Here is a 26,895-nt window from a genome sequence, read left to right as displayed (position 1 = left end):
ATGCAAGCTCTTCCAGCCTGCTGGCGGATCCGCACGTGACGTCACGAATCTGGCTCCAGACTCCCTTGGGATTTTTACAGACGTGTTTTTTTTGTTTTTTTTCTGCTGCAGACAGATGGCCTTGTGCAAAATTACCCTTCTGGATGAGTGTGTAAAGGGACATACTTTCATATAAAAAAACAAAAACGAAATTGGTCCAGGATATGCACTTTAAAGTATGACACATCTTTCATTTTAGCTGTTTATAGTTATGTGTAATGTCGTTATGTTTAATGTCGGAAAATTTTAAGTTACAGCTTTACCTCTGACTGTTACAAAATAGTGACACTGAAGACTCCTTCGTAAAACTGAAAAAGACAAATCATGATTGTACATACAGGACACTTTTTCGATGGAATAAAAACATGTATCCTATTCCCTTCTAGCAGGTTTCATTCATTTGGTTAGATAGCATGCAAAATTGTCAGCATATCGCTTGTCCTACATGTATTACGCCACTCTAATCAATGGAGAATTAGCTCTGAATATCTCATCTCATCTCATTATCTGTAGCCGCTTTATCCTTCTACAGGGTTGCAGGCAAGCTGGAGCCTATCCCAGCTGACTACGGGCGAAAGGCGGGGTACACCCTGGACAAGTCAGCTCTGAATATAGTTTACGATATTGCATGGTTGTCAAGACAACATGACATCACACTTAGATGTAAAACTTCCGTGCTAGCGAGTGACAGTTTGTAAACAAACATGGCCGGCAGGTTTGCTTCATTAAATACGGAAGAATTTGAGAGAATCTTTGAAAGAGAAAGATGCGTTGAACACCTGAAAGGAATGTGTATGTACAATAATAATAATAATAATAATAATAATAATAATAATAATATTGGCTGGCACTTTTTCATGGTATATCAGATATATTCCATTCAGCTACTCGTCTTCAATTTGTTCAACATCATGCTAGCTGAATGGAATATATCTGATATACCACTCAACCAGCCAATATTATCTCATATCATCTCATTATCTCTAGCCATTTTATCCTTCTACAGCAGGGGTCACCAAACTACGGCCCGCGGGCCAGATCCGGCCCGCCACCCCCCTTTGACCGGCCCCCCAGCCCCCCATCACTTGAACCGACCCTATGAGGCAATCCCCAAAAGTGGTCATGGCCTATTTTTTTAAATTGCTTTTGGCAAATAACAACATGTCTGCATCTTGTATTTTGTTGATTTTATCAATTAAAATTGATATTTAGTTATAAAATGAACTATTCATATTTTCTGAATTTTCGTCATATGCTCACGATCAAGCAGTGACAGGCAGCGCATGCACAGAGAACTGTCAGCGTTCAGGACAGCAAAATGGCTAGCGGTCAGCGAAAAGCTGACAGAGAGTGCAGAGTTTTTAAAGAACAGTGGACCACCGATTATTTTTTCGTTCAGTGTAAGGACCGTGCAGTTTATCTTGTATGTAAATAAAGTGTGCCGGTTTTCAAAGAATATAATCTGCGTCGTCACTATGAAACCCGTCACAAAGAGTACGCTAGTTTGTGAGGGCAAACAAGAGAAGACAGGATTCGGAGGATGAAATGCGGACCGGCTGCACAACAGAATGTATTCCTTCGCCAAACCCAGATCAACCAGGCTGCTGTCCGAGCTAGCTATAAGGTATCTCACCTACTAGCTACCCATGGAAAGCCGTTTACTGATGGGGACTTTGTTAAAGTATGCATGCTTGCTGTGGCCGAGGAGGTGTGTCCCGACAAGAAGGATGCGCTCAATGCGGTGAGTCTCTCCGCACCTACTATGACCAGGCGAACCAAAGATTTGGGGGACAACGTGTATGACCAGCTGAATGAGAAAGCGTCAGAATTCGAGTTTTTTGCTTTGGCCATGGATGAGAGCAATGACGTGCAGGACACAGCACAACTGCTGTGATCTATTGATCTATTGCTCATATTATTATAATTTCACTGTTTTTTAAAATTTATTTATTTTATAGGCCTATTTATTTGACCTTTATTAAGTGCTGCATACAATTATTATTTATATTATTAATAATATCAACAGGCCTACCTACAATTTATAATTTTCCACTCACCTTTGCCAGTGTCAATCACCTCAACTAGGCAGATGTTTCTTACCTTTACAGCTTTGATATTATTTTTATTAGACAATAAATAAATGGAATATCTGTGGTATTTCAAATTAAAACAAAGTGTGAAGACTCGATTACTACTTTTGCAAACCACTAGTAAAGATAAACAAATATATGCCAGGAATCAAGTGTTGATATAGTAGTATGGATATAGTAGTGGGGATATAGTAGTGGGGATGGCTGTGCCAGGCTAGTAATCTCTACTACACAATGAGGCCTGCTGGTGGTCATATTTGTCTGGGTCATACAATTCTATGTGATATAGCTGACCCGACCCCGGCCCCCATCACAGTCAGGAACGACAATGTGGCCCCCAGAGAAAAAAAGTTTGGTGACCCCTGTTCTACAGGGTCGCAGGCAAGCTGGAGCCTATCCCAGCTGACTACGGGCAAAAGGCAGGGTACACCCTAGACAAGTCGCCAGGTCATCACAGGGCTGACACAGACAACCATTCACACCTACGGTCAATTTAGAGTCACCAGTTAACCTAACCTGCATGTCTTTGGGGGAAACCGGAGCACCCGGAGGAAACCCACGTGGACAACATGCAAACTCCGCACAGAAGGGCCCTCGCCGGCCACGGGGCTTGAACCCGGACCTTCTTGCTGTGAGGCGACAGTGCTAACCACTACACCACCGTGCTGCCCCACCAATATTATTTAAATATTGATATTGACTCGTCTTCTGATTAAGTCAGGGTTGCCAGATTGGGTTGGTTTCATCAGTGCCATCTTTTCTTGGTGTTATTGGCCCATCCACTGAGTTGAATTCGGTCTTGATGTTGGGAAGGCGTACAATGATGGAAAATAAAAGAATAACCAATAAGTCACTTCAAATGCATCTAAACTAAAGTAATGAACCTGATTTGAAAATGTTAAGAGTAGAAATTACAGATATTTGTGTTAAAAAGTAGAGAGTAAAAATATAAAGAAGTTGTAAGAAAAATAATGAAGTAAAGGACAGATACATAAAAACTCTACTTTAGTACAGTAATGAAGTATTTACTTAATCACTTCCCACTGCTTCTGATTGGTCAGAAGGTGGTTTTTTTTTTTTTGTTGTTGTTGTTGTTGTTTTTTTAGCAGTAGCTCTGACATGTTAAAAATATTTGTGAAATCAGTGATATGGTGGTGAGGGTTTTCTGTGAGGAGATGTTTAGCATTTTTGGAAGCAGTTTCCATCATCAGTGCTCAAAGGTAAACCTGTAACTTTCAGCTTTCCAACCCATGAAAGTCTTCAGGACAGTGGGCTTCATAAATGATGAACTATGCTCTTTGTTTACTGTCTTACTTCAAGAGAAAATAAAAAAACATAAAAAGTGGTAAACAATCGTTAATACCTGCTATAAAATAAGTGACAAAAGGAAGGAAGTAACTTGTTTCACAACCGTTCCACAATATTAAATCCCATAACCTAAAAATAAAAACAAGTATCAAGTAGTATTATGTTAGCTTAATTAAAGATATTGCTAGTTTTTATTATTAAAGATTACATTATCCTGGACAGGCATGGTGGCCAAGTGGCCCCAGAGCATGATGATCCTACCACCACCACCAGCTGGTACAGTGTCCCTCTGTACATGGTGGTCATTGTGGCCAAACAACTCAATCTTTGTCTCATCTGACCATACAGCTATCCTCCAGAAGGCTTTTTCTTTGTCCGTGTGGTCAGCTTCAAACTTTAGTTAAGTTTGAAGGTGTCAATTTTGGAGCAGGGGGTTATTTCTTGGAAATATTGCCATGACATTCATATCCAAGATGACATCCATGTCACTGTATATAAACTTCTGACCACAACTGTATGCTTTGTAAAAGGCGACTAATGTGAAGTTTATCTACATATCCTCCTGAAACAAATAAAATTTAATGGGCATGAAGTAACTTTTCACTCATTGTACGTCACTCTGGATAAGCACATCTGCTACGGTAAATGTCATGCAATGTATCCTGTATTAAATCAGTAAATAAATTAAAAAGAGAAGCTGTAAGCATTGGCAAATTGCTGTTGTATAAGGGGAATAAAACTCTTGTGCTGTTATTGAAAATTATTCAACTTCAGGATGGGAACAGTAACTTTGCTTCACACCAGGCCACATGATGCTCAGCAAAATGAGAAGAAAGTAAAAACTGATCAAAGTCAAAAGAACCAATTACACAAAAAGCCAGATGACAGATTCATAAGCTTAGTGTTTTGTGTTTTGAATGGGTGGAAAGGGATGACAACTTTTCTGTTTAACTTGGATGATATTCAGAAGAAACTTGGCATGAACCCACTGAAACACTAAAAAAGTAGAAATCATGACTGCGATGTACAACCCCAATTCCAAAAAAGTTGGTACGCTGTGCAAACTATAAATAAAAACATAGTATGAAAAGTTGCAAATCGCAGAAACCCTATATTTCGTTGAAAATAGTACAAATATGACATATCAGATGTTGAAACTGAAAAATTATTATTTTTTGAAAAATATATGCTCATTTTGAATTTGATGTCAGCAATACGTTTCAGAAAAGTTGGGACAGAGGTAACAAAAGACTGAAAAAGTTGTATAATGTGAAAAAAACCAAACAACAACCTAATTTGGTTAATTGGCAACAGGTCAGTAACATGATTGGGTATAAAAAGAGCATCCCAGAGAGGCGGAGTCTCTCAGAAGTAAAGATGGGGAGGGGTTCACTGCTCTGTGAAAGACTGCGTGGGCAAACAGTGCAACAATTTAAGAATAACATTCCTCAATGTAAAATTGCAAAGGATTTGGGGATCACATCATCTATGGTACATAATATCATTAAAAGATTCAGAGAATCTGGAGAAATTTCTGTATGCAAGAGACAAGGCTGAAAACTGACATTGGATGCCTGTGATCTTCAGGGCCTCAGGCGACACTGCATTAAAACCAGACATGTGTCTGTAGTGGAAATCACTGCATGGGCTCAGGAACACTTCAGAAACCCATTGTCTGCGAAAACAGTTCATTACTGCATCCACACATGCAAGTTAAAACCAAATATAAACAATATCCAGAAACACTGCCACCTTCTCTGGGTCCAAGCTCTTTTACGATGGACTGAGGCGAAATGGAAAATTGTCCCGAGGTTTGACGAATCAAAAGTAGAAATTCTTTTTAGAAATCATGGACACCACATCCTCCAAGCTAAAGAGTAGAGGGACCATCCGGCTTGTTATCAGTGCACAGTTCAAAAGCCAGCACCTGTGATGGTATGAGGGTGCATTAGTGCACATGACATGGGTAGCTTGTACATCTGGGAAGGCATCATTAATGGTGAATGATATATACAAGTTTCAGAGCGATATGCTGCCATCCAGACAAAATCTTTTTCAGGGAAGGCCTTCCTTCTTTCAGCAAGACAATGCCAAACCGCTTCCCGCACATATCAAAACTGCATGGTTCTGTAGTAAAAGAGTCCAGGTGCTAAACTGGCCTGCCTGCAGTCCAGACCTGTCTTCTATTTAAAACATTTGGTGCATTATGAAGCACAAAATACGACATAGGAGACCCCAAACTGTTGGGCAACTGAAATTGTATATGAGGCAAGAATGGGACAACATTTCTCTTTCAAAACTACAGCAATTGGTCTCTTCAGTTCCCAAACGTTTACAGAGTGTTGTTAAAAGTAGAGGTGATGCAACACAGTGGTAGACCTGCCTCTGTCCCAACTTTTCTGAAATGTGTTGCTGACACGTTTCAAAATGAGCATATATTTTTCAAAAAACAATAAAATTGGTCAGTTTCAACATTTGATATGTTGTCTTTGTACTATTTTCAATGAAATATAAGGTTTCCATGATTTGCAAATTATCACATTCTGTTTTTATTGACAGTTTACAAAGTGTCCCAACTTTTTTGGAACTGGGGTTGTATGGTTTAACCCAAATGTCCTGTGTCTAAATATCCAATGATATTCCACCATAGAATTTGACAATTATAACCCCTGGGCACTAACAGTAAAACTTAAAAGGGCCGGCAGACAGGACAATTCATTTTATGTTCAAGATAATGGAAAGAAAAGAACACACTTACAGCCAGTTGAGACAGGGCATGTGTCTGCAGAATCCAGATGAAGGAAGCTGTTCAAGTGAGGTGTTCACCATCGACCTGCACGAACCACAACCTAGAATTACTTGGATGGTTATGATTTTCCAGAAAACATTTCACCCTGCTTCATCTTCTCACCTCTAAACTTTAAGAAGAAACTGAGGACTTGAATTTAACTTGAGTTATCATGCTTCTTTTACTGAGAACAAACAAAGTAGAAGTCGATGCAGTGTATGATTGGGTTATTGTGTAGGCACAGTAGTTCCTACACAATAAACCAGCATTAGTCACTTTAGGCATGTACATTTGTTAAAAAGGATTGAATTAGCTGAAAAAACTGGTACATACAAGAAGAAGAGAGACCTCAGGCCAGCGAATGTGTTCACAGCAACGGTTTTCAGAGGATTGTCATCTAGAATTCTAAGTATAGAACACAAAAATAATTCATATACCACTTACAAAGATGTGAGACAAACAAACAAACAGTAAACCTGACATGCTTTGACAGGCTATATTGACATGTTAGCCAGTGTGATACTATACTGCCTGGCCAAAAAAAAAGTCACTATTCGGATTTAAATAAGCAAAAACTTAAGAGCCTTCAGTTGGATAATTACTGCAGTGAGTAATGTTTCAGCTGGCAACAATTTTTTCTTCCAGTGTATCCCATGGCCATGGAAAAGATGTAACTGTGTTTCAGAAGGTCAAATTATTGGCCTGCATCAAGCAAAGAAAACAACGAAGGACATGGCTGAGATTACTGGAATTGGGTTAAGAACTGTTCAACACATTATTAAAACTCTGAAGGATAGTGTTGAACTGTCAACTTCACAGAAGAAATGTGGTTGGGGAAAAAAAAAAACTTGTCTCACTGTGATCATCTCATCTCATTATCTCTAGCCACTTTATCCTGTTCTACAGGGTCGCAGGCAAGCTGGAGCCTATCCCAGCTGACTACGGGCGAAAGGCAGGGTACACCCTGGACAAGTCACCAGATCATCACAGGGCTGACACATAGACACAGACAACCATTCACACTCACATTCACACCTACGGTCAATTTAGAGTCGCCAGTTAACCTAACCTGCATGTCTTTGGACTGTGGGGGAAACCAGAGCACCCAGAGGAAACCCATGCGGACACGGGGAGAACATGCAAACTCCGCACAGAAAGGCCCTCGCTGGCCACGGGGCTCGAACCCGGACCTTCTTGCTGTGAGGTGACAGTGCTAACCACTACACCACCGTGCCGCCTCACTGTGATCAAAGATTACTTAAACACTTGAAGTCAAATCATAAAACAAAAATTGACAGTGGAACTCAAGGCTATGTTTAATCATGAAATTAAGAGCATTTCCACACTTGCAGTGTGATGAGAACTCACAGGATTGGGACTAAACAGCTGTGTGGCCATAAGAAAACCATCCATCCTTCCATCCATCCATTATCTGTAACCGCTTATACTGTGCATGGTCGCAGGCAAGCTGGAGCTTATCCCAGCTGACTATGGGTGAGAGGCGGGGTACACCCTGGACAAGTCGCCAGTGAGTTCCTTCTGTATAGTGGCATAGTGACTGAATTTTCTGCCTCCCGAGAGTTCTATTAAAATATTGGTCAGTAAAACTCATCTGTGCTCCACAGCTGGGATGCATTAATAAGTGCCTGTATTTGTGACAGAACAATACTGAGAGACAAAGGCCCACTGGATATGGAAGAAATAATCAACAATGTTCAAGACTGATTAACAAGACTTCAGCCAGATGTGGCTTGTTAATGTGTCTGTGAAAATCCTACAAGGGTCCTAGTGAGTAATGGTAATGTATCTGGAAGTCATGGATAAATTGCAAACAAACTTGCACCTTGAAAAGTTCACTGAAGATCTCAGGGACTATGCCTACAACACCCACCATATTGACTAATCCATCTTTCAAGCACAGACTAGAGTTACATGCATAAAGTGAGGATTTCCAATAATGTAGAAATCGCCTACTTTGGTACAGTATTAAGACCTCAGATGTAACTCCAGAAATGAGCGCTATTCAGACAGTAATGCGAGTTATATACACACGCGTAAAGACTTGGATGTAAGCCCATTTTTCTCCCATGATATTGGCTCTAGTAAAGAGTAGTATTAATTAATAAGTATGATTACAAATGAACATCTATGCATTTAAAGTCCTGCAAAGAGGTACTGTGAGTTGGCCTAGTGGTGCGGCAGCACGGTGGTGTAGTGGTTAGCACTGCCGCCTCACAGCAAGAAGGTTCTGGGTTCGAGCCCAGTGGCCTTTCTGTGTGGAGTCTGCATGTTCTCCCCGTGTCTGTGTGGGTTTCCTCCAGGTGCTCCGGTTTCCCCCACAGTCCAAAGACATGCAGGTTAGGCTAATTGGTGGCTCTAAATTGACCGTAGGTGTGACTGTGAGTGTGAATGGTTGTTTGTCTCTATGTGTCAGCCCTGTGATGATCTGGCGACTTGTCCAGGGTGTACCCCGCCTCTGGCCCATAGTCAGCTGGGACAGACTCCAGCTTGCCCACGACCCTGAACAGGATAAGCGGTTACAGATAAGGGATGGATGGCCTAGTGGTTAGCGTGTCCGCCTCTCGATCAGGAGATCGCGAGTTCTACTTGCAGTCAGGACATACCAAAGACCATCATAAAAATGGTACCTACTGCTGTCTGGCAAAGCATGCTGCAATACAGATGTGAGTGAGGAGTCAAATTCTTGTGGTTACCAGAGGACTAATCCCCCACTGTAACCCGAGGCTGAGGGCTATGGAGATCAGTGCCACCCGATTGCATGGCATGGGAAGGACTTTAGAAGTGTTACTGGAGCATAAAATGCATATTAATTTTCATCAGTATGCTAAAGACAAAGGATCAACTTTGGCTTTAAATCCCCTCTTCATATATTTACACGTGCACAAAACCTTACTGGCCTTGACATTAGAAACGTGTCCAGCTGCTCTTTCATGCAGTTATCCAAACAGCTAATAATGTGTCATTAGTGTAGTGCATAAAATCATGCAGGTACAGGTCAAGATCTTCAGTGAATACTAACATCAAACATCAGAATGGAGGAAAATTGAGATCATGGGCATGGTGGGCACAGTGGACAGTTGCTAATAAAGATGAGTTTATGTGCACGTCTAGAGATATATGGAAGGGTTTTCCAGCCACGAGTCATATATTATCTTTAGCCTATAAATGAACATCAGTGCATTTATTGGCCTGCTACGAGCTAGATCATAAAATAAATCCTTCTGGCCTCATTTTTTATGGTTTCTCATTTTCGACCACAGCAATATCCCATTCGCATAACAATTTAAAGTAATGTAAACTGCAAAGTAATTCAGAGATATTTCAGGCAATGGGAGTTCATAAGTTTTGGTTCATGGTTCATCTCAAATGCCAGGAGTGAAAGAAACCAACCAATGAGCTTGTAAAGAACGCCCTAAGCAATGAACTATTTAGCTATATGTTTGGATTGAGTTCTGTTTCACCTATTTATCAGCTTGGATAGCAGCAATTTATATAGTTATCCAGCACTATATACTGACAATGCATTCTTATGGACTTGAGGTGTGTGTGTGTCTATAAGGTGTTTCAAAAAATTTGATATTTCACAATCTAATAACTTTGCCAATTCTTGTCCAATTGACCTATACTACAGCTATACTACGGCACTCAGGGAGTAGTTGGGGGTTAGGTGCCTTGCCCAAGGGCACTTCAGCCACGAAACAGACGGAGGCGAAAGTGCTGCTCATTCACTTAACTCACCTCACATTTGTCCTGCCAGTCCTGGGAATTGAATCAGTGACCCTCTGAGCCCAAGGCTGCTTTTCTAACTTTCAGGCCATGGCTGCCCCCATTATTATGTTATGGGTCTCATTATTATGTTATGGGCTCCCATTATTATGTAATGTGACCCATTATACAGGGTGTTTCAAAAAAAAATTATATTATTTGAGATGTACAGGGTGTTTCAAAAAATTTGATATTGTTTCACAATCTAATAACTTTGCCAATTCTCGTTAAATTGACCTCAAATTTTATCAGCATGTGTGGAAAGAAACAGGTCAAAATTTTATGTTGAATGTTTTTTTTGTTTTTATCTTTTTAGGTATAGAAATGCCATTCACTGGAAAAGAAAAGGCGTTTTCTGTGTTAGAGTACGCTCGAACACAGTCGAACAAGACTGTGCAGCCTGCATTTATGAGAGAATTCTCTAAAAATGCACCAACTGCAATGCAGATTTGGACACGGCACAAAAAGTTCAAAGAGGAAGGCTGGGTTAGGGTTAGAGTTAGGTGCGCATATTGAAAAATTGTGAAATCTTTCATGGAATCCACATACCGTACCTCTGAATTTCTCATTCAAATTTTGAGGAATAAATCTTATATTGCTGAACATTAAGCCTGTTCAATTTCATTTGCCTGGACTATGTAGTTTCTGGGATATTTACATTCCAAATAATATAATTTTTTTTAAACACCCTGTACACACACACACACACACACACACACACACACACACACACACACACACACGTAACAAGTAAAAGTCTGTGCTGGATCTAAATGTTTTGTTGCATATAAATGCAGTGCTGTACTTACAGCCAGTTGAGTTGGTGGAGATCAGCAAAGACTCCATGTTTTAATAACGTGATGCAGTTTTGGCTCAAAGACCTGCAACAGAAGAGAAATGTTGACATATAGCCGCATAGACTATAAAGACTAATGTAGCCTTGCCAAAGGACATACTGATAAAGCACATACTGATTTCATCTGATCAAGCAATAGCCTTGAAAGTCCACAATTCTATCTGGACTATGCAATATTTCATAAAAACCTTTAAGGCTGTGCATGCACTGCAGGAATTCTGATGAAGTTGCTGCATATATGAGCCAGCTCACATGAGTTCACTCAAAATAAGGGTTTGTGTTTGGGTTATTTATAATATACTCAATAGAAATATTTGTCTGGCATGCTTGAACTGGTACAGACTAATCTGATTGCTACTTATTTTGGTTCGTTAAATCCTTGAGATTTATCTTCGCTCACACATTCTGCTCTCTGCTTAATGAAGGTGATGTTGACCAGTAATACTGTTCTTCTTTTCATAAGACTATGATCCTGATGGGTGATGTAATGGCACATAATGTCTCTCTTCTTTCATACAGTAGTGTCATCTAAACCAGTAATGTAATGCTTGATCACCCATTTACATAATACATAGGTAACTTAGCTTCATCAATTTAATCATCATCATCCAATCACATAGCTACAACAAACTCTTGAATGTGAATATATACTCATGTTTGTCGGACAATAAACTGAGAAACCTCTCTGAGCAGCTGTGTCTATGAGAACACTATGCTTTTCACAACAACTTTTTTTTGAATAATCTGCTTCCTGAAAATGCTTGTGTTTTGAGAATCTCTACCACAGGTGCCCTAAATGACATGAGCACTGAGGAATTAAGACTCGAGAATTGGATTCTGCTGGTGCTTTTGACCCTGTGATTAAGCCCAAATCTCTGACAGGCGAGCGTAAATCATCAGTCAATGCCATAACACAGACATTGCTCCCAGGTGACTGGAAGTTTGACCTTATGCCTGGCCAGTACCACTGCTGTGGCAGAGTTGGTCACTGGGAACGTGAATGGCAGAAAAAGGCATGTGACATGAGAAAAGGTAAGACTCACTTTGAACATAGCAGTCTGCCTAATCTTGGTCACAGAGTTGTCCCCCTCCTCCAGTATCCCACTGCTTCAGAGTTTACACAGGGCTGCCCCTAGGTTGAAAATAACCCCAATATGTTGTCCCTGATTCTTGTTACTGATTCCAGCACATTGCCCATAATTGACCTTTGTGTAGATGGCAATACTTGTCCCTTTTATGGTGGACATAGGTGCCACTGTTTGTTTTTTTAACAGATTTGACTGTCCCACTCCCTGTTTCCCCTCTCCTAACACTCCCTCCCCCTTCCCTCCCACCCCACCATCAGTTGCCCCCTCCTCCCCCCTTTTTCCCCTTCCTCCTATCCCTCCACCAGCTGTCCCTCCTCTCCCCTCCTCTCCTCCCCTCCCACCTTGCCACCAGCTGCATCCCTAATAGTCCATCCATTCCAGGTTAAGAGGGAACTGGAGAGACTGAAGCAGGAGAAAGCGGCTGGGCCTGATGGGATAAGCCCCAGACTTTTAAAATCCTACTCCACTCAGCTGTGTGAAATCCTTGCTTACTTGTTCAACATGAGTTTGTGGCAGCAGAGGATTCCCACCATGTGGAAGACATCATGTCTGGTTCCTGTTCCCAAAAAGAAACATCCGACTGGCCCTGAGGACTATAGACCCATCGCTCTAACTTCTCACATCATGAAAACATTTGAGAAACTGGTTCTGTCCCACATCAGGCCCAAAGTAAAAACATTCACTGATCCCTTACAGTTCGCTTACCAACCCAACATCAGTGTTGATGATGCCCTCATTTACATGCTTCAGAGGGTCTACGCTCATCTCGGCATGTCAGATGCAGCTGTAAGAATAATGTTTTTCTATTTCTCAAGTGCTTTCAACACAATTCAACCGGAGCTGTTGGGTGAGAAGCTGAGGAGGGTGGAGGTGGAGCTTGTTTCCTGGGTGGTGGACTATCTTACTGCCAGACCTCAATACATGCAGCTCCCAAACTGTGTTTTGGAGATTGTCCTGTGCAGCACAGGGGCCCCACAGGGAACTGTCTTGTCACCTTTTTTGTTTACCCTGTACACATCTGACTTTCAATGCAGCTCGAACACCTGTTTTCTTCAGAAATTTTCTGATGACTCTGCTGTTGTGGGATGCATTAAGGGAGGTTGTGAGGGGGAATACAGGGGCATAATAAGGGATTTTGTGGACTGGAGCAAGCGCAACCACCTGAGGCTAAACACTTCAAAGACCAAAGAAATGGTCTTTGATTTTAGGAGGAAGAGGCCCAAACCTGATCCTGTCTTCATACTAGGAACTGAGGTGGAGCAGGTCCCCAGCTACAAATACCTTGGGGTACAGCTGGATAACAAGTTGGACTGGTCCAGCCACACAGAGGCAGTCTACAAGAAGGGGCAAAGCAGACTATATTTTTTAAGACGGTTGCGTTCTTTTAATATATGTAAACCACTGCTGTGCACCTTCTATAACACTATGGTGGCCAGTTCTTTGTTTTTTGGTGTGGTGTGCTGGGGGGTCGGTGCTCACACTTCAGACAGAAACAGAGTCAATAAACTGATTAAAAAGGCGAGCACCACCATTGGTGCCCCTCAGGACTGGGTTGAGCAGGTGGCTGAAGTGAGGATGGTCAGAAAGATGAACGCAATAGTGAATAATGACTTGCACCCACTTCATGCCCTGGAGGTGTTTCGGGAGAGCACCTTCAGTGGCAGGCTGATCCCACCAAGATGTAAGACTGAACGTTATAGAAGGTCTTTCTTGCCAGCCGCCATCAAGCTCTTCAATGTGCAATAAACTCCAGCACTTTAGCATTCCAGCACTTAATACCCCAGATTTTTACTCTAGTGTTATTAGTTTATTTATTGAATCTATGGTTAGAATTATTTTTTAGCTTCATTTTTAAAATTCTGTATTTTTAAATTTTAGTATTTCTATAAGTTTGTGAACTTTATGTAGATAGATTTATGGTTAGTATTTATGGTTAGAATTATTATTTTTAGCTTAATTTTTAAATTCTGTATTTTTAAATTTTAGTATTTCTATAAGTTTGTGAACTTCGTTATGTAGATAGATCTGTTTTTTATTTTTATTATTTATTTATTCTTGTCTAAGTATGGTTGATGAATAAATCCTGAGTATGGTTGATGCTGCTGTAGCTTGTAATTTCCTGCAAAGGATCATTAAACTATCTATCTATCTATCTATCTATCTATCTATCTATCTATCTATCTATCTATCTATCTATCTATCTATCTATCTCATCTTTTATTGGGAATTATTACAATAGGCCAGTATCAGGGGCCACTATTAACTCTGTGAGAACAAGTGTTGCCAAGCAAAACAAACCTCATCCAATAGCACTTATGATTAATATGAAGGAAGATACCACAAAAAAATAGGTACCCTATGAGTACATGTGGCTACTGCTTATAAATAAAATTGTTTTCTGATACCATGTCCATACAGTGTGTGTGTGTGTGTGTGTGTGTGTGTGTGTGTGTGTATATATATATATATATATATATATATATATATATATATATATATATATATATATATATATTTATTTTTTTTTTCTGTGAGGCAGTAGTCACAAAAATGAAGCAGAATCCAAAAATGAATAATTTAAAAATCACAGAAGTAAAATATACCAAGTGTCTGTACTTTATATTATTCTACTCTTACCTCTTACAGTTTTCAAAACTGAAACCTCCGAACTGAGGCTGACATACACATGCTGTCGCCATGACTGAAACTCTTATTTCCTGGAAATGGCCCGGCGCTAGAGCTCAGTGGAACGCACTTTCCCTCTGTAATAAGCATAAACATGTCTGAAAGCGATTTCTTTAGTCTTGTCTATTTATTTCAAATGGTGAACTGAATTGTATATGCTCACCGGCCATTTTAATCGGAACACCTGTATGCGCATGCACAGTGTGCGATCGTTACACTCTTACATTCTTACAGCACGATGACATATTGGCTAGTGCCTCTATATGAGGCAGTCGCCATGACAAAAACGATTTTGACCTTTTTGGTGACATTGACTGGATGACCCTCAAAATGTTGGAGGTTCTATTTGAGACCAATGCCCATCTATCCTGAAAGTTATAGGGCGAGGTAATAAATAGGGCTTCTGTTCGATGCCCTAAGACTTTTCCCCTACTTGTGACCACGCCAGATAATCCTAAACTGCATTTCATGCATCGTTTATTGTTATTCCTAGCTCCCCTTTTAATCTATTAGGCTGTGATATTTTGACTAAACTCAATTGTTCTATTTCTTTTGAACAAGGCTGTACTGTTCTGTGCACACCAGATAACCTATCCTTTGTTTCTGCTGTTTTCTCGGAGTCTGACAGAGGAAGACACAGGCACTCAAGTATCTGTTTCTCAGATTTTGAATCAGGTGCCTCAAACACTCTGGGTGTCGCACTCCAATGAGGTTGGACATGTACAGGTACCCTCCCCCCCATACACTTCCAGTTTGAAAACATCTGTCACTGTACTGTAAACAATATCCACTGTCTCCTGAAAAGGAGAAGGGCATTGAACCTATGATTTCATCACTGTTATCACAAGGGGTTTTGGTCCCTTGTTCTTCTCCATATAATACTCCAGTTAACCTTGTAAAGAAATCAAATAGGGCCTGGAGATTCACTCAGGACTTGAGGTGCATTGATCAATTGGTTATTCCCAGCCCTCCTATACCAGATGTAGCTTCCATTTTATTGTCTATTCCTAGTCAACATACCTACTTTACTGTTGTTGATCTTTGCAGTGCATTTTTCAGTGTCCCTGTGAGTACTGTGACCCAACCTATATTCGCCTTTACTTTTAAGCAGCAACAATATACATGGACCTGCCTACCTCAAGGGTTCATTGACTCCGCCATGGTCTTCTCTGTTGTTGTTCGAGACTCATTGAACTCTCTGACCCTCCCTGATGGCTGCACATTGCTCCAATATTCAGATAACATTTTGCTCTATGCTGAGGACGAGTCCAAGTGTGAACAAGGCTCTCTGGCTCTTCTTGTGTACCTGGATAGGTGTGGATTTAAAGCCTCATGGTCCGAGCTGCAGTTTTGTCAGCCTTTGGTGCGATACCTCCAGCTTTGACATCTCTCAAGGTGAGTGTCGTCTCTCATCTGATAGACTCTCTGTGATACTCGAGGTGGCTCCTCCTTCAAATAAGATTGCCATGTTGTCTTTTCTCAAACTCATTAACAACTGTCGTCAGTACATTCCAGACTGTCTTCATCATGAGAAGATCCTGAGCAGGTTCTGCCTCAAAGAGCAGCCCAATGACATTGTATAGACTTCTGAAATCATGCACTCATTCTGTTATCTGAAACAACCTCTCACATCAGCTCCAGCACTGGGCATGTCTAACTACAATCAGGCATCCCACCTGTATGTCTCAGAAAATGGAGTGATCACGGCAGGGGTCCTGGCCCAAGAGCATGGTGGATGTTATTGTCCTGTAGCTTATCTATCAAAGACCATGGACCCAGTGGTCCAAGATATAGCTGCATTTTTACTTGCTGTTGCAGCCTCTGCTCTCATGGTGACTGATGCTGAAAAACTGGTACTGTCTCACCCTCTGATTTTCCATTCATCACATCAGGTACACTCCATTTTAAATAATATTCAGACACAACATATGACCACTCAGCGACATTCTGGTTTCTGACTCTATCCTGTGTGCCTCACAGAACTTATCTATCAAACCTGTCATGTCAGATAATACCCCAGCTCTTTTGTTCCAACACCTGTTGTCTTCCTGCATACTGGCCCAGATCCAGTATGGTTGGAACACAACTGTCTGGATGAAATTACTGCCACTTCGTTACTGAGGTGTGATATGTCTCAGACAACCTTTGAGCATGGTGTGCACATGTTTGTTGACAGCTCTTGTTCAAAACCTAATTATTTAGTTTTTCTGTGTGGGTATGCCATTTATACAGATTCACATTACACCTTTGGGGTAGCTCATGATTTTGGGAAAATTTGGCATTCATGTGGCTTTAAGACCACTGACGGTAAACATGTCACACATCTCTCTTGTCACAGATCTTTTAGAACAATTGTCCATCATCAAAACCAAAGGTCATTACTCTGGTGACTTGACTGAGGGCAGTGGGAACCACTTAGCAGACCAAGTCACTAAGCGGGTGGCCAAAGAGGGCAAACCTTACACAAATGTTTCTGAATCACCCATGTATTCAAATGTTTTCTCATTTTTCTTTGTCTTGTGACAGACTACACATAGCTTTTCTACAGATTCAGGCTACTGAGGCTGACTTCACCTTCTACCATCCATCCCTTGTAAAATTAGAATAACTCCCAATTCGAAATCCAAATTGTCTCCTTTTGAAGTAATTATGGGCCGAACATTTCAAACCCCTTGGACTAAAAGTAACCCTGGTGTTTCATTTACAGATGATCTGGACGTGATTGTTGGCAACTATTTTAGCTTTGATTGAAAACTTGAACAGTATACTTGGTAATGTCTCTGTCTTTCCCTCTGCCCACAGAAAATCCTACTCACACATTTCTTCTAGGTGACTGAGTATTAGTGCACAGCCTGAATGAGAACAACCAAAAAGAACAGCCATCCTCACTGACTCCCAGTCACAGTGGATACATGTCAGTTGTCTGAAAATGTGTCCTCCAGTCTCTCCAACTTCTCTCATATCATCTCATCCAAAAAGACAGGAGCAATACAACAATCAAAAAGTCTTTAGGAGACCTCTTCTCATCTCACCTTTTCAGATTACATATAGTAATCTTTGTATTAGCTGTCTCATAGCACACACTTATGGCCCATATGCTGGCATGACTTGTAAATGCCACTTACTGTATATAGCCATACCATTGCAAGATCTCAAACTTAAAGACAAGGAAAGTCCAGTGTGATCAAGTATGCATCAGATCCTTTCAGGATCTAAGACAGCATTGATAGATGCATATGTTTGGCATGCTTGAACTGGTACAGGGTAGTCTGATTGTTACTTGTTCTTGAAACTGGTGTAGGCTGTTCTGATCGCTACTTGTTTGGGTTAGTTAAATCCTTTATCTTCGCTCACACATTCTGCTCTCTGCTTAATGAAGGTTATGTTGACCAGTAATATCTTTCTTCTTTTCAGAAGACTATGATCCTGACAGGTAATGTAATGATACATATTGTCTCTCTTCTTTTATACAGTAGTGTAGTCTAAACCAGTGATGTAATGCTTGATCACCCATTTACATTATTCATAGATAACTGAGCTTCGTCAATTAAATCATCATTCAATCACATAGCAACAATGCCCTCTTGATTGTGAATATATACTCATGTTTGTCCTACAATAAACTGAGAAACATCTCTGAGCAGCTGTATCCGTGTCAGTAATTGTTTGCTCCCGGATCGATCCGTGAGGCAGAATCTCCTGGATATCCCTGAGGCAGAATCTCTTAGGCAGCAGAGGTCTACATTCCTAGATCATACTTTGCCAATTCAATCTCCTTCACTACAGACAGATCAAAACCTAACAATACTATTTAGTGGAATATTGGTGCAGCAGATAGCACTGTCACCTCAGCTTCAGGGTCCCTGGTTTGATCCTCAGCTTGGGTTACTGTAAGGAAGGAGCTTCACATTTTGTCCTTGTGAGTTTCCTCTGGGCTCTCCAGCTTCCTCTTACATTCCAAAAACTGCCAGTAGACGGATGCCCGATGCTCAGTTTCATTGAGGTGTGTATGAACATGTCCATAGTATTCCTGCCTCATGCCTAGTGTTCTCAGAATAGGCTTCAGATCCACCATGACCCCAACCAAAATAACGCATTTACTGAACATGAATGAATGTTCAGTATAAGGTTTAAGGTACAGTGGTAGACTACTAGACTACCGAACAAATCACGATTGTTGCTTGTAAAGAAATGATTCCATATTCTTGTTTTCAGACCTCATCATAACAGTTTCGAGAAGAAAAATTGTCTTATTTTATCTCATTTGAAAGCTCTCAAATCTGTATCTGAGCCCTGCACATCACAATTTCAGCTTGAAGAAATAAGCAGTTGAAACCTTTTTTTTTTAAATTTACATAGTTATTAACTCAAAGTGAAACATATTTATGAGGAGTATGTTTCATGCCCATGCTGCTGAGTAGAGGGGCAGCAAAAACATTCTCTCTTCCTTATCTCTCTGCATGAGCTTAAATGTTGTTGTTGCTTTAAGACAATTTGTGCTCATTATAGCTCCACATGACAGTTTTTTCAGACTGAACCACTGTAGTTGACAGAAAGGTGTTTGTTTGTTTGTTTGTTTGACCCGTCTGTTAAACTCCTGAAATTTGCAGACGATACAACGGTCATCGGCCTCATCCGGGACAGTGACGAGTCTGCATACTGACGGGAGGTTGAACGGCTGGTCTGTTGCTGCGGTCAGAACAATCTGGAGCTGAACACACTCAAAACTGTGGAGATGACAGTGGACTTTAGGAGAAGCCCCCCACTCTGCTGCCCATCACCAACAACACTGTGACTGCTGTTGAAAGCTTCAGGTTTCTGGGTTCCACAATCTCTCAGGACTTGAAGTGGGAGACAAACACAGTCACTATCATCAAAAAGGCTCAGCAGAGGTTGTACTTTCTGCACCAGCTCAGGAAGCTCAACCTGCCTAAGGAGCTGCTGACACAATTCTACTCTGCCATCATTCAGTCTGTTCTTTGCTCTTCCATCACTGTTTGGTTTGGATCGGTCACCAAACAGGAGAAGAACAAACTGCAATGGACAATAAGGTCTGCAGAGAAAATTATTGATGTCAACCTGCCCCCCATCCAAGACTTATACTTGTCCAGAGTCAGGAAACGGGCAGGTAACATCTCTGCGGACCCATCACACCCTGGTCACGATCTGTTTAATCTTCTCCCCTCAGGGAGGCGATATAGATCACTGTATGCAAAAACAACCAGACACAAGAACAGTTTCTTCCCTCAGGCTGTCTCTGTGATGAACAGCTAAAATCCAGATTCACATATCAGTAATATCACTTGCAAAATATCTGCACACTCATACTGTCATTCTGTGCTCACTGTTACTTATATTGTATTTATACTTATTTAAATTTACTATTCATCTTTGCACTATGCACCATATTGCACCAAAAGGGAAATCCTTTCTGTGATGAACAGCTAAAATCCAGATTCATATATCAGTAATATCACTTGTAAACTATCTGAACACTTATACCGTCATTCTGTGCACACTGTATACTTTATATTTATTTAACTATTCCATACTTGACTTACCTGGATTACTTTGCACTATGCACCTATTTTTGTTGTTGTTGTTGTTGTTATTTGCTTGTTTTGTGTATACGCTTTTTTATCTGTTTGTACTATGAGAGCTAAGTGAACCGGAGTCAAATTCCTCGTGTGTGTCCACATACCTGGCAATAAAAAGTGTTTCTGATTTCTGATTATTTACTTTGTCTATTAGCTGTTAGGGGGCAGGCAGTGAATTCATTTATAATTCATCATTATTTGTAATAAAGGTAATTTGGAAGCCAGTGAATTTTCATGCAAAATACTTACAATTTCTGCAATTTGAATAATCCATTAAAAGCCCGATCAGACACAGAGCTTATGCAGTTATCCTGAAGAAATCTGGAACAAACAATAAAAAACCCCATTGATTTCAATAAAAGCTGTTTTGTTCTTAAAATCACTGAAAAACTAAAAGGACACTTGGTAGAGTGCATAATTCCACCAAGCCACATATCCGGATTTGCATCAAATTCTAATCAATTGTTCCTTGGCCCATGGCTCTCCTTTCCTCCAAATTCCATCAAAATCCATTCATAACTTGTTGAGTTACTTTGGGTGTAGGCAAATAAATCCTGGATTCACATATATAGCTGGGTTTGCAACAAAACCTAATCAATTGTTCCTTGGCCCATGGCCCACCTTTCCTCCAAATTCCATCAAAATCCGTTCACGACTTGTTGAGTTACTTTGGGTATAGACAAATAAATCCTGGATCCACATGTATAGTTGGGTTTGCGGCAAAACCTAATCAATTGTTCCTTGGCCCATGGCCCGTCTTTCCTCACATTTTCATCAAAATTCATTCACTACTTTTTGAGTTACTTTGGGGACAGTCAAACAAATCCTGGATCCACATACATAGCCGGATTTGCATCAAAATCTGCACAACTATTCCTTGGCCCATGGCCCACCTAATTTTCATCAAAATCCATTTACTACATTTTGAGTAACATTGGGAACAGACAAACAAACGTAGGTGAAAACATACCTCCTCCAACAAAGTTGACGTAGGGAATTACTACCAGATGTTGTATTTGTTAAACTGGCTTAGAGTTTTACTTAAGCCAGAGTACTTAATGAGACTAAATTGTGTTTAAAATAAGCTTGATGAACTTGATCAAAGCCCTGCAATAAATTAGCCACCTGCCAGGGTGTACCCTGCCTCTTGCCTGAAGTCAACTGGGACTGGCTCAAGCTTCCCCCTGACCCTGATCACGGGCGCAGATAGAGGGTGGGACGGGTGGGATTCGTCCCACCCAGATTTAAATTCACCTCGTTCGGTCCCCCCCACTTATAGGGAGGAAAAAACGTCTATGCTGTCTTTATTTGCATAAGGCAAACCTCACGGAAAAATCAAAAGACTAATTACCATTCGGTTTATTGAGGTGCACAGCAATACATACATAGTTGCAACAATTCACATAAAACAAAACAAAGACTGATATTTGGTTGGTTGAGCTGCGCAGACTGCACAGGTTGCGAGCTCGAGCTTGGTTGCTATGGTTACCCACAACAAGTTTGACAGGCATATCGGGGACAGCTCCTAGTTCAGGACCCCAACACAGCATGATGAAGGGTGCCAAACCGAAAAGGCAGAAAACGACTGCATCGTTTTTTCAAAAAACAACGACTGTAAGTAAACTGTGCCTTACTTTATCATATCACCTTGCAATTTTTTGATAGTCTGTTCAAAGTAATGTCGTAGTGAAAGTAAAATCGTACGGAGTAGAGATGCCTTTCTGGTAGCCTCCTTCTTTCGGTGGTAGCCTGTAGATACAGTGCTCAGAAGGCAGTTTTAATGTTTAATCTGGCGTTCCCTGCCATCATTTCAGCGAGCATATTGTTTCATAAGGAAACTTTGCAAAGAGTTGTTGACTGACTGCCGCTCATGCAACACACAGGCATACAGTAGTTAGAAAGTCAACACATGTTGACAACACATGTTGGGGGTGGGGTTGGGGTTGGTTTGCTGGCAGCTTTGTCCCCCCCAGTTCAAAAAACGTATCTGCGCCCCTGACCCTGATGGATAAGTGGTATAGATAATGGATACATGATTAATGTAATTGATGCGCGCACACACACACACACACACACACACACACTCAATAATGTGGGAGAAAGACATCACTTTCTAATGCTAATGGTTTACTTTTTAACTAGCATCATGTCAGCAGCTGGTCACAGCCCAGTGGCATTGCACCAGTTCCATTTAAAATATAGTCATTAAAGTGAGTTAAAATAATTTATTGCCAAAATGGGAATTTCTGTGTAATTTAGCATGCTACCATGAAATAAAGATTTGTAAGATTAACACAGTGAGAGCATAACCATGATTTCTCTGTTTGTGCACCAGAGGCAAGGAAAGAAAGTTTCTTCTCCCTTATAGCTAGATAAGGAAATTAATGCATTGCTCAATATTATCTCTTCACTATTTTCTTTTATTCAGTCAAACCTGATCAGTTGAAATCAGGCCAGAAGGGCTATTGGTTGCTACTTGGCATTAGTGACCTATTAATCTCATCTCATCTCATTATCTCTAGCCGCTTTATCCTGTTCTACAGGGTCGCAGGCAAGCTGGAGCCTATCCCAGCTGACTACGGGCGAAAGGCGGGGTACACCCTGGACAAGTCGCCAGGTCATCACAGGGCTGACACATAGACACAGACAACCATTCACACTCACATTCACACCTACGGTCAATTTAGAGTCACAAGTTAACCTAACCTGCATGTCTTTGGACTGTGGGGGAAACAGGAGCACCTGGAGGAAACCCACGCGGACACGGGGAGAACATGCAAACTCCGCACAAAAAGGCCCTCGTTGGCCACGGGGCTCGAACCCAGGACCTTCTTGCTGTGAGGCGACAGCGTTAACCACTACACCACCATGCCACCCCTGACCTATTAATGCTGCTCTAAAATGTGAAACTAGCCTTTCAGCATACACTAACATATTTATGATTACTCAGACTTTTGGGATGTATGCTACATAGCATAGTCTTTCCATAAATAAACAGCTTGGTGTCAAATTGAACTAATTAGCAGTCAACAGAGAGTGGTGCAGCCTATAAGTGTGTTGTCAAAATTTGTTTATTCAGGGCAATTCAGAAACTTTTGTCAGGAAAATTGGCAGAGTTCAAAACAAAGGCAGACACGGTAAGGTTAGGCACATAATGGCCATGCCAAGACTTACCAGGAAACAATATATGGGGGAAACAGGACCAATTTGGAAAAGAGCACAAGTACATGGGCACAAAGTTAGGGCAGATATTACAGAGTGTCCTCACACTTAATGAATGATTCCTAACACACACATTACATAGTATGTGCGTGTGTCCTACAGGGTAAAGGACCCTGACTGTGACAGAGACAGTGAATGGAATAGTGGTTGAGACATATACACTATATGCAGACAAACAATGGGCATAAATCAGAATTTCAGGCAACAGCTGAAACAGTGCTTCAAGTACTCAGAATGGCATTAAGGTTCACAGGTGAACAAGACAGAAAGGCAAAATCTTCACTGGTCAAAGACAAGGTTGTGACAGAAGGAGAATCTGTAGTAAGATGAAGGATTTGTGATGGACAGTGATGTCTGCTGGAGGGTCCACTGATGTGACAACGTCTGTCGGAGAACAAAAAAGACACAGCTCTATGAGACACATTTATGGGACAACTCTCTTAGCACAATGTTTGAAAGCAAAGACATGGCGAAGAACAAATGGATGTCTGGAGGCGCAGCAGACAGGTGAAGGATTCAGATGAGCGGTGATGTCTATTGGAGAGCACAGATATGCAGAATTTCAGGCAACAGTTGAGACTTTATTAGGAGTCCTTGAAAAAGTATTGAATCAATTTCCATTGGTGGAGGACACAGGCAACAACTTTCCAAGGCAAATACATGGTGAGGTCTGAATGGGCATCTGGAGGTGCCACAGTCTGGTAAAGGAAACAGGAAATAAAAAGACAAATGACAGGAGACACATTAATGTGGCTGGTTGCTGAGGATCATGAAAGCTACAGGACAAGTCTGGTGCTGATGCTGGGTCAATGAAACAAGCTTTTACCACTTAAGCACAGGTTGCCAGTGTAGTCTCTGGCTTCTAGTACTTCATCCTTGGAACAGACAGGTATTACAATACTCTCCATTGGCTGGAAAACAGGGTTTCTCAGAGGTCTTTGGCAGAACAAGCCATGCATGCCATAAGAGGCAGGGACTGTAGGCTGAGGAACCACATCCAAGCTCACACTGTAGCCTCCCACTACATTGGAGCAAAGAGCGGACCAACTGTTTGTACAGGTTCAAGAACACCCCCTCCCATCTTCAAAAATCTAGAATAATTTATCAACTGTCAGGATCACCGTGGGTTTGGAGCTTAACCCAGGAACACTGGGTGCGAGGTTGGAGAATGGATGCCAGTCTAGTGCAAGACACCATATACACCCACTTGGAGGAAATCTAGGCAATCATGGAGAGAACATGTGAGACTCAGCACAAACAGTAGCCCATGCTTAGGTTCGAACCCAGGACCCTGGAACTGTGAGGTGGCACTGTTACCAAGATGCCCTTCTATAATAATTATTAATGATAACTCTCCCTGTTAACAGTAAACTCCTTGAAGGAAGCAACAAACAAATTTGACATTTCCAGAGTGTCTACTAATGTGGTCTTTTTCTCTCTCTCATGCATTCATTCATGTGCTTTACTGGTAATCCAGGACAGCATAAACTTAACCCTTTGTCTCAGCAGGTGGTGAATCTTGTATATATCAAGATGACAAAATGCTCAAGTACCATGCTTAAGTGCATACAACAGAACACGCCATTGAACCAAAGAAAGACATAAATTGAAAGGACTTTCTCCTGGCAGCACTTATCTTAACCAGCTTCATGAGGTAGTCACCTGGAATGCTTTTCAGTTAACAGGTGTGCCTCATCAAAGGTTAATTAGTGGAAATTCTTGCCTTCTTAATGTGTTTGAGGTCAAACAGTGAATAGTAAATAATAAAAATACAGTAAATAGCCCTATTCCACAACTGTACTAATCCATGTTATGTTAAGAACTGCTCAACAAAGTGAAATGACAAAGTGTATTTTGATGAATAAAAATAAAGAAAAAACACTGACCTAGAAGGTATGTCCAAACTGGGACTGTATACACAGTGTCTTGCAAAAGTATTCATCCCCTTTAGTGTTTGTCCTGTTTTGTTGCATTACAAGAGGAATTAAAATAGATTGGGGGGGGGGGGGGGGTTAGCACCATTTGATTGACACAACATGCCTACCATTAAATCCATTATAGCAAAATGGAAAGAATATGTCACCACTACAAACCTGACAAGAGAACGCCGTCCACCAAAACTCACAGATCGGGCAAGGAGGGCATTAATCAGAGATGCAACAAAGACACCAAAGATAACACTGAAGGAGCTGCAAAGATCCACAGCGGAGATGGGAGTATCTGTCCATAAGACCACTTTAAGCCATACACTCCACAGAATGGGGCTTTATGGGAGAGTGGCCTGGAAAAAGCCATTGCTGAAGAAAACACATTTGGAGTTTGCCCAACAGCATGTGGTAGACTCCCCAAACACATGGAAGAAGATTCTCTGGTCAAATGAGACTAAACTTGATCGTTTTGACCATCATGGGAAATGCCATGTGTGGCACAAACCCTGAGAACACCATTCCTACAGTGAAGCATGGTGGTGGCAGCATTATGCTGTGGGGATTTTTTTTTTCATCTGCAGGGACAGGAAAGCTGATCAGGACTGAAGGAAAGATGGATGGTACTAAATACAGGGCAGTTCTGGAGGAAAACCTGTTTGAGTCGGCCAGAGGTTTGAGACTGGGATGAAGGTTCACATTCCAGCATGACAGTGACCCTAAACATACTGCTAAAGCTACATTGGAGTGGTTTAAAGGGAAACACTTAAATGTTTTGGAATGGCCTAATCAAAGCCCAGACTTCAATCCAATTGAGAATCTGTGGCATAACTTGAAGATTGCTGTACACCAACACAACCCATCTAACTTGAACAAGTTGGAGCAGTTTTGCCTTGAGGAATGGGCAAAAATCCCAGTGGCTAGATGTGTTAATCTAATAGAGACATATCCCAAGAGACTTGCAGCTGTAATTGCAGCAAAAGGTGGCTCAACAAAGTATTGACTTTGGGAGGTGAATACCTATCCATAATCCAGATTTCTGTTTTTTCATCTTAATGATTGTTTATGTCACAGTAAAAAACAATGTGCACCTTTAAAGTTGTAGGCATGTTGTGTAAATCAAGTGGTGCTAACCCCTCCAAAATCCATTTTAATTATAGCTTGTAATACGACAAAACAGGACAAACACAAAGGAGGATGAATACTTTTGCAAGACACTGTAGGGACTATTAACTTTCATTCCAGATGATTTCTGGTAAGCCTGGACTTATATTATACAGACTAGGTCCAGACAATTGAACATTTCTGCAGCTAAAATCTGCTTATTGTCTACAATCACACCTCAGTCCTTATTCAAATCTGGCCAAAATTCTGTTTAATTCCTCCATCTTAGTTATTTAGTTGCTCCTTGTATTGCAACAAATGACCTATATCTGAAAGTGATGTGTGAACTTTTGCAGCTGCTGTTGCCTTGTATTCATGTAGAGGGATCCTGCCAGATCGCTCGCTTC

At 41.1% G+C, this 26,895-nt stretch overlaps 1 protein-coding gene across 2 annotated transcripts in view; it reads right to left on the bottom strand.

The window, feature by feature from the left end:
* The window catches only part of rxfp2b (relaxin family peptide receptor 2b), a 112,232-nt gene that overhangs the window by 57,400 nt on the left and 27,937 nt on the right, over positions 1–26,895 (bottom strand). For both annotated transcript variants that reach the window (XM_060898184.1, XM_060898185.1), the window contains exons 6-9: positions 20,487–20,558; positions 10,821–10,892; positions 6,559–6,630; positions 6,196–6,270 (exon numbers count right to left, since the gene is read on the bottom strand). In XM_060898184.1, coding sequence (XP_060754167.1) covers positions 6,196–6,270; positions 6,559–6,630; positions 10,821–10,892; positions 20,487–20,558 — 291 coding nt within the window. The remainder of the gene's footprint in view (positions 1–6,195; positions 6,271–6,558; positions 6,631–10,820; positions 10,893–20,486; positions 20,559–26,895) is intronic.

The sequence above is a fragment of the Neoarius graeffei genome, chromosome 17, assembly GCF_027579695.1.
Source record: "Neoarius graeffei isolate fNeoGra1 chromosome 17, fNeoGra1.pri, whole genome shotgun sequence".
Lineage (NCBI taxonomy): Eukaryota > Metazoa > Chordata > Actinopteri > Siluriformes > Ariidae > Neoarius > Neoarius graeffei.
This window is presented reverse-complemented; position numbering and strand designations above follow the sequence as displayed.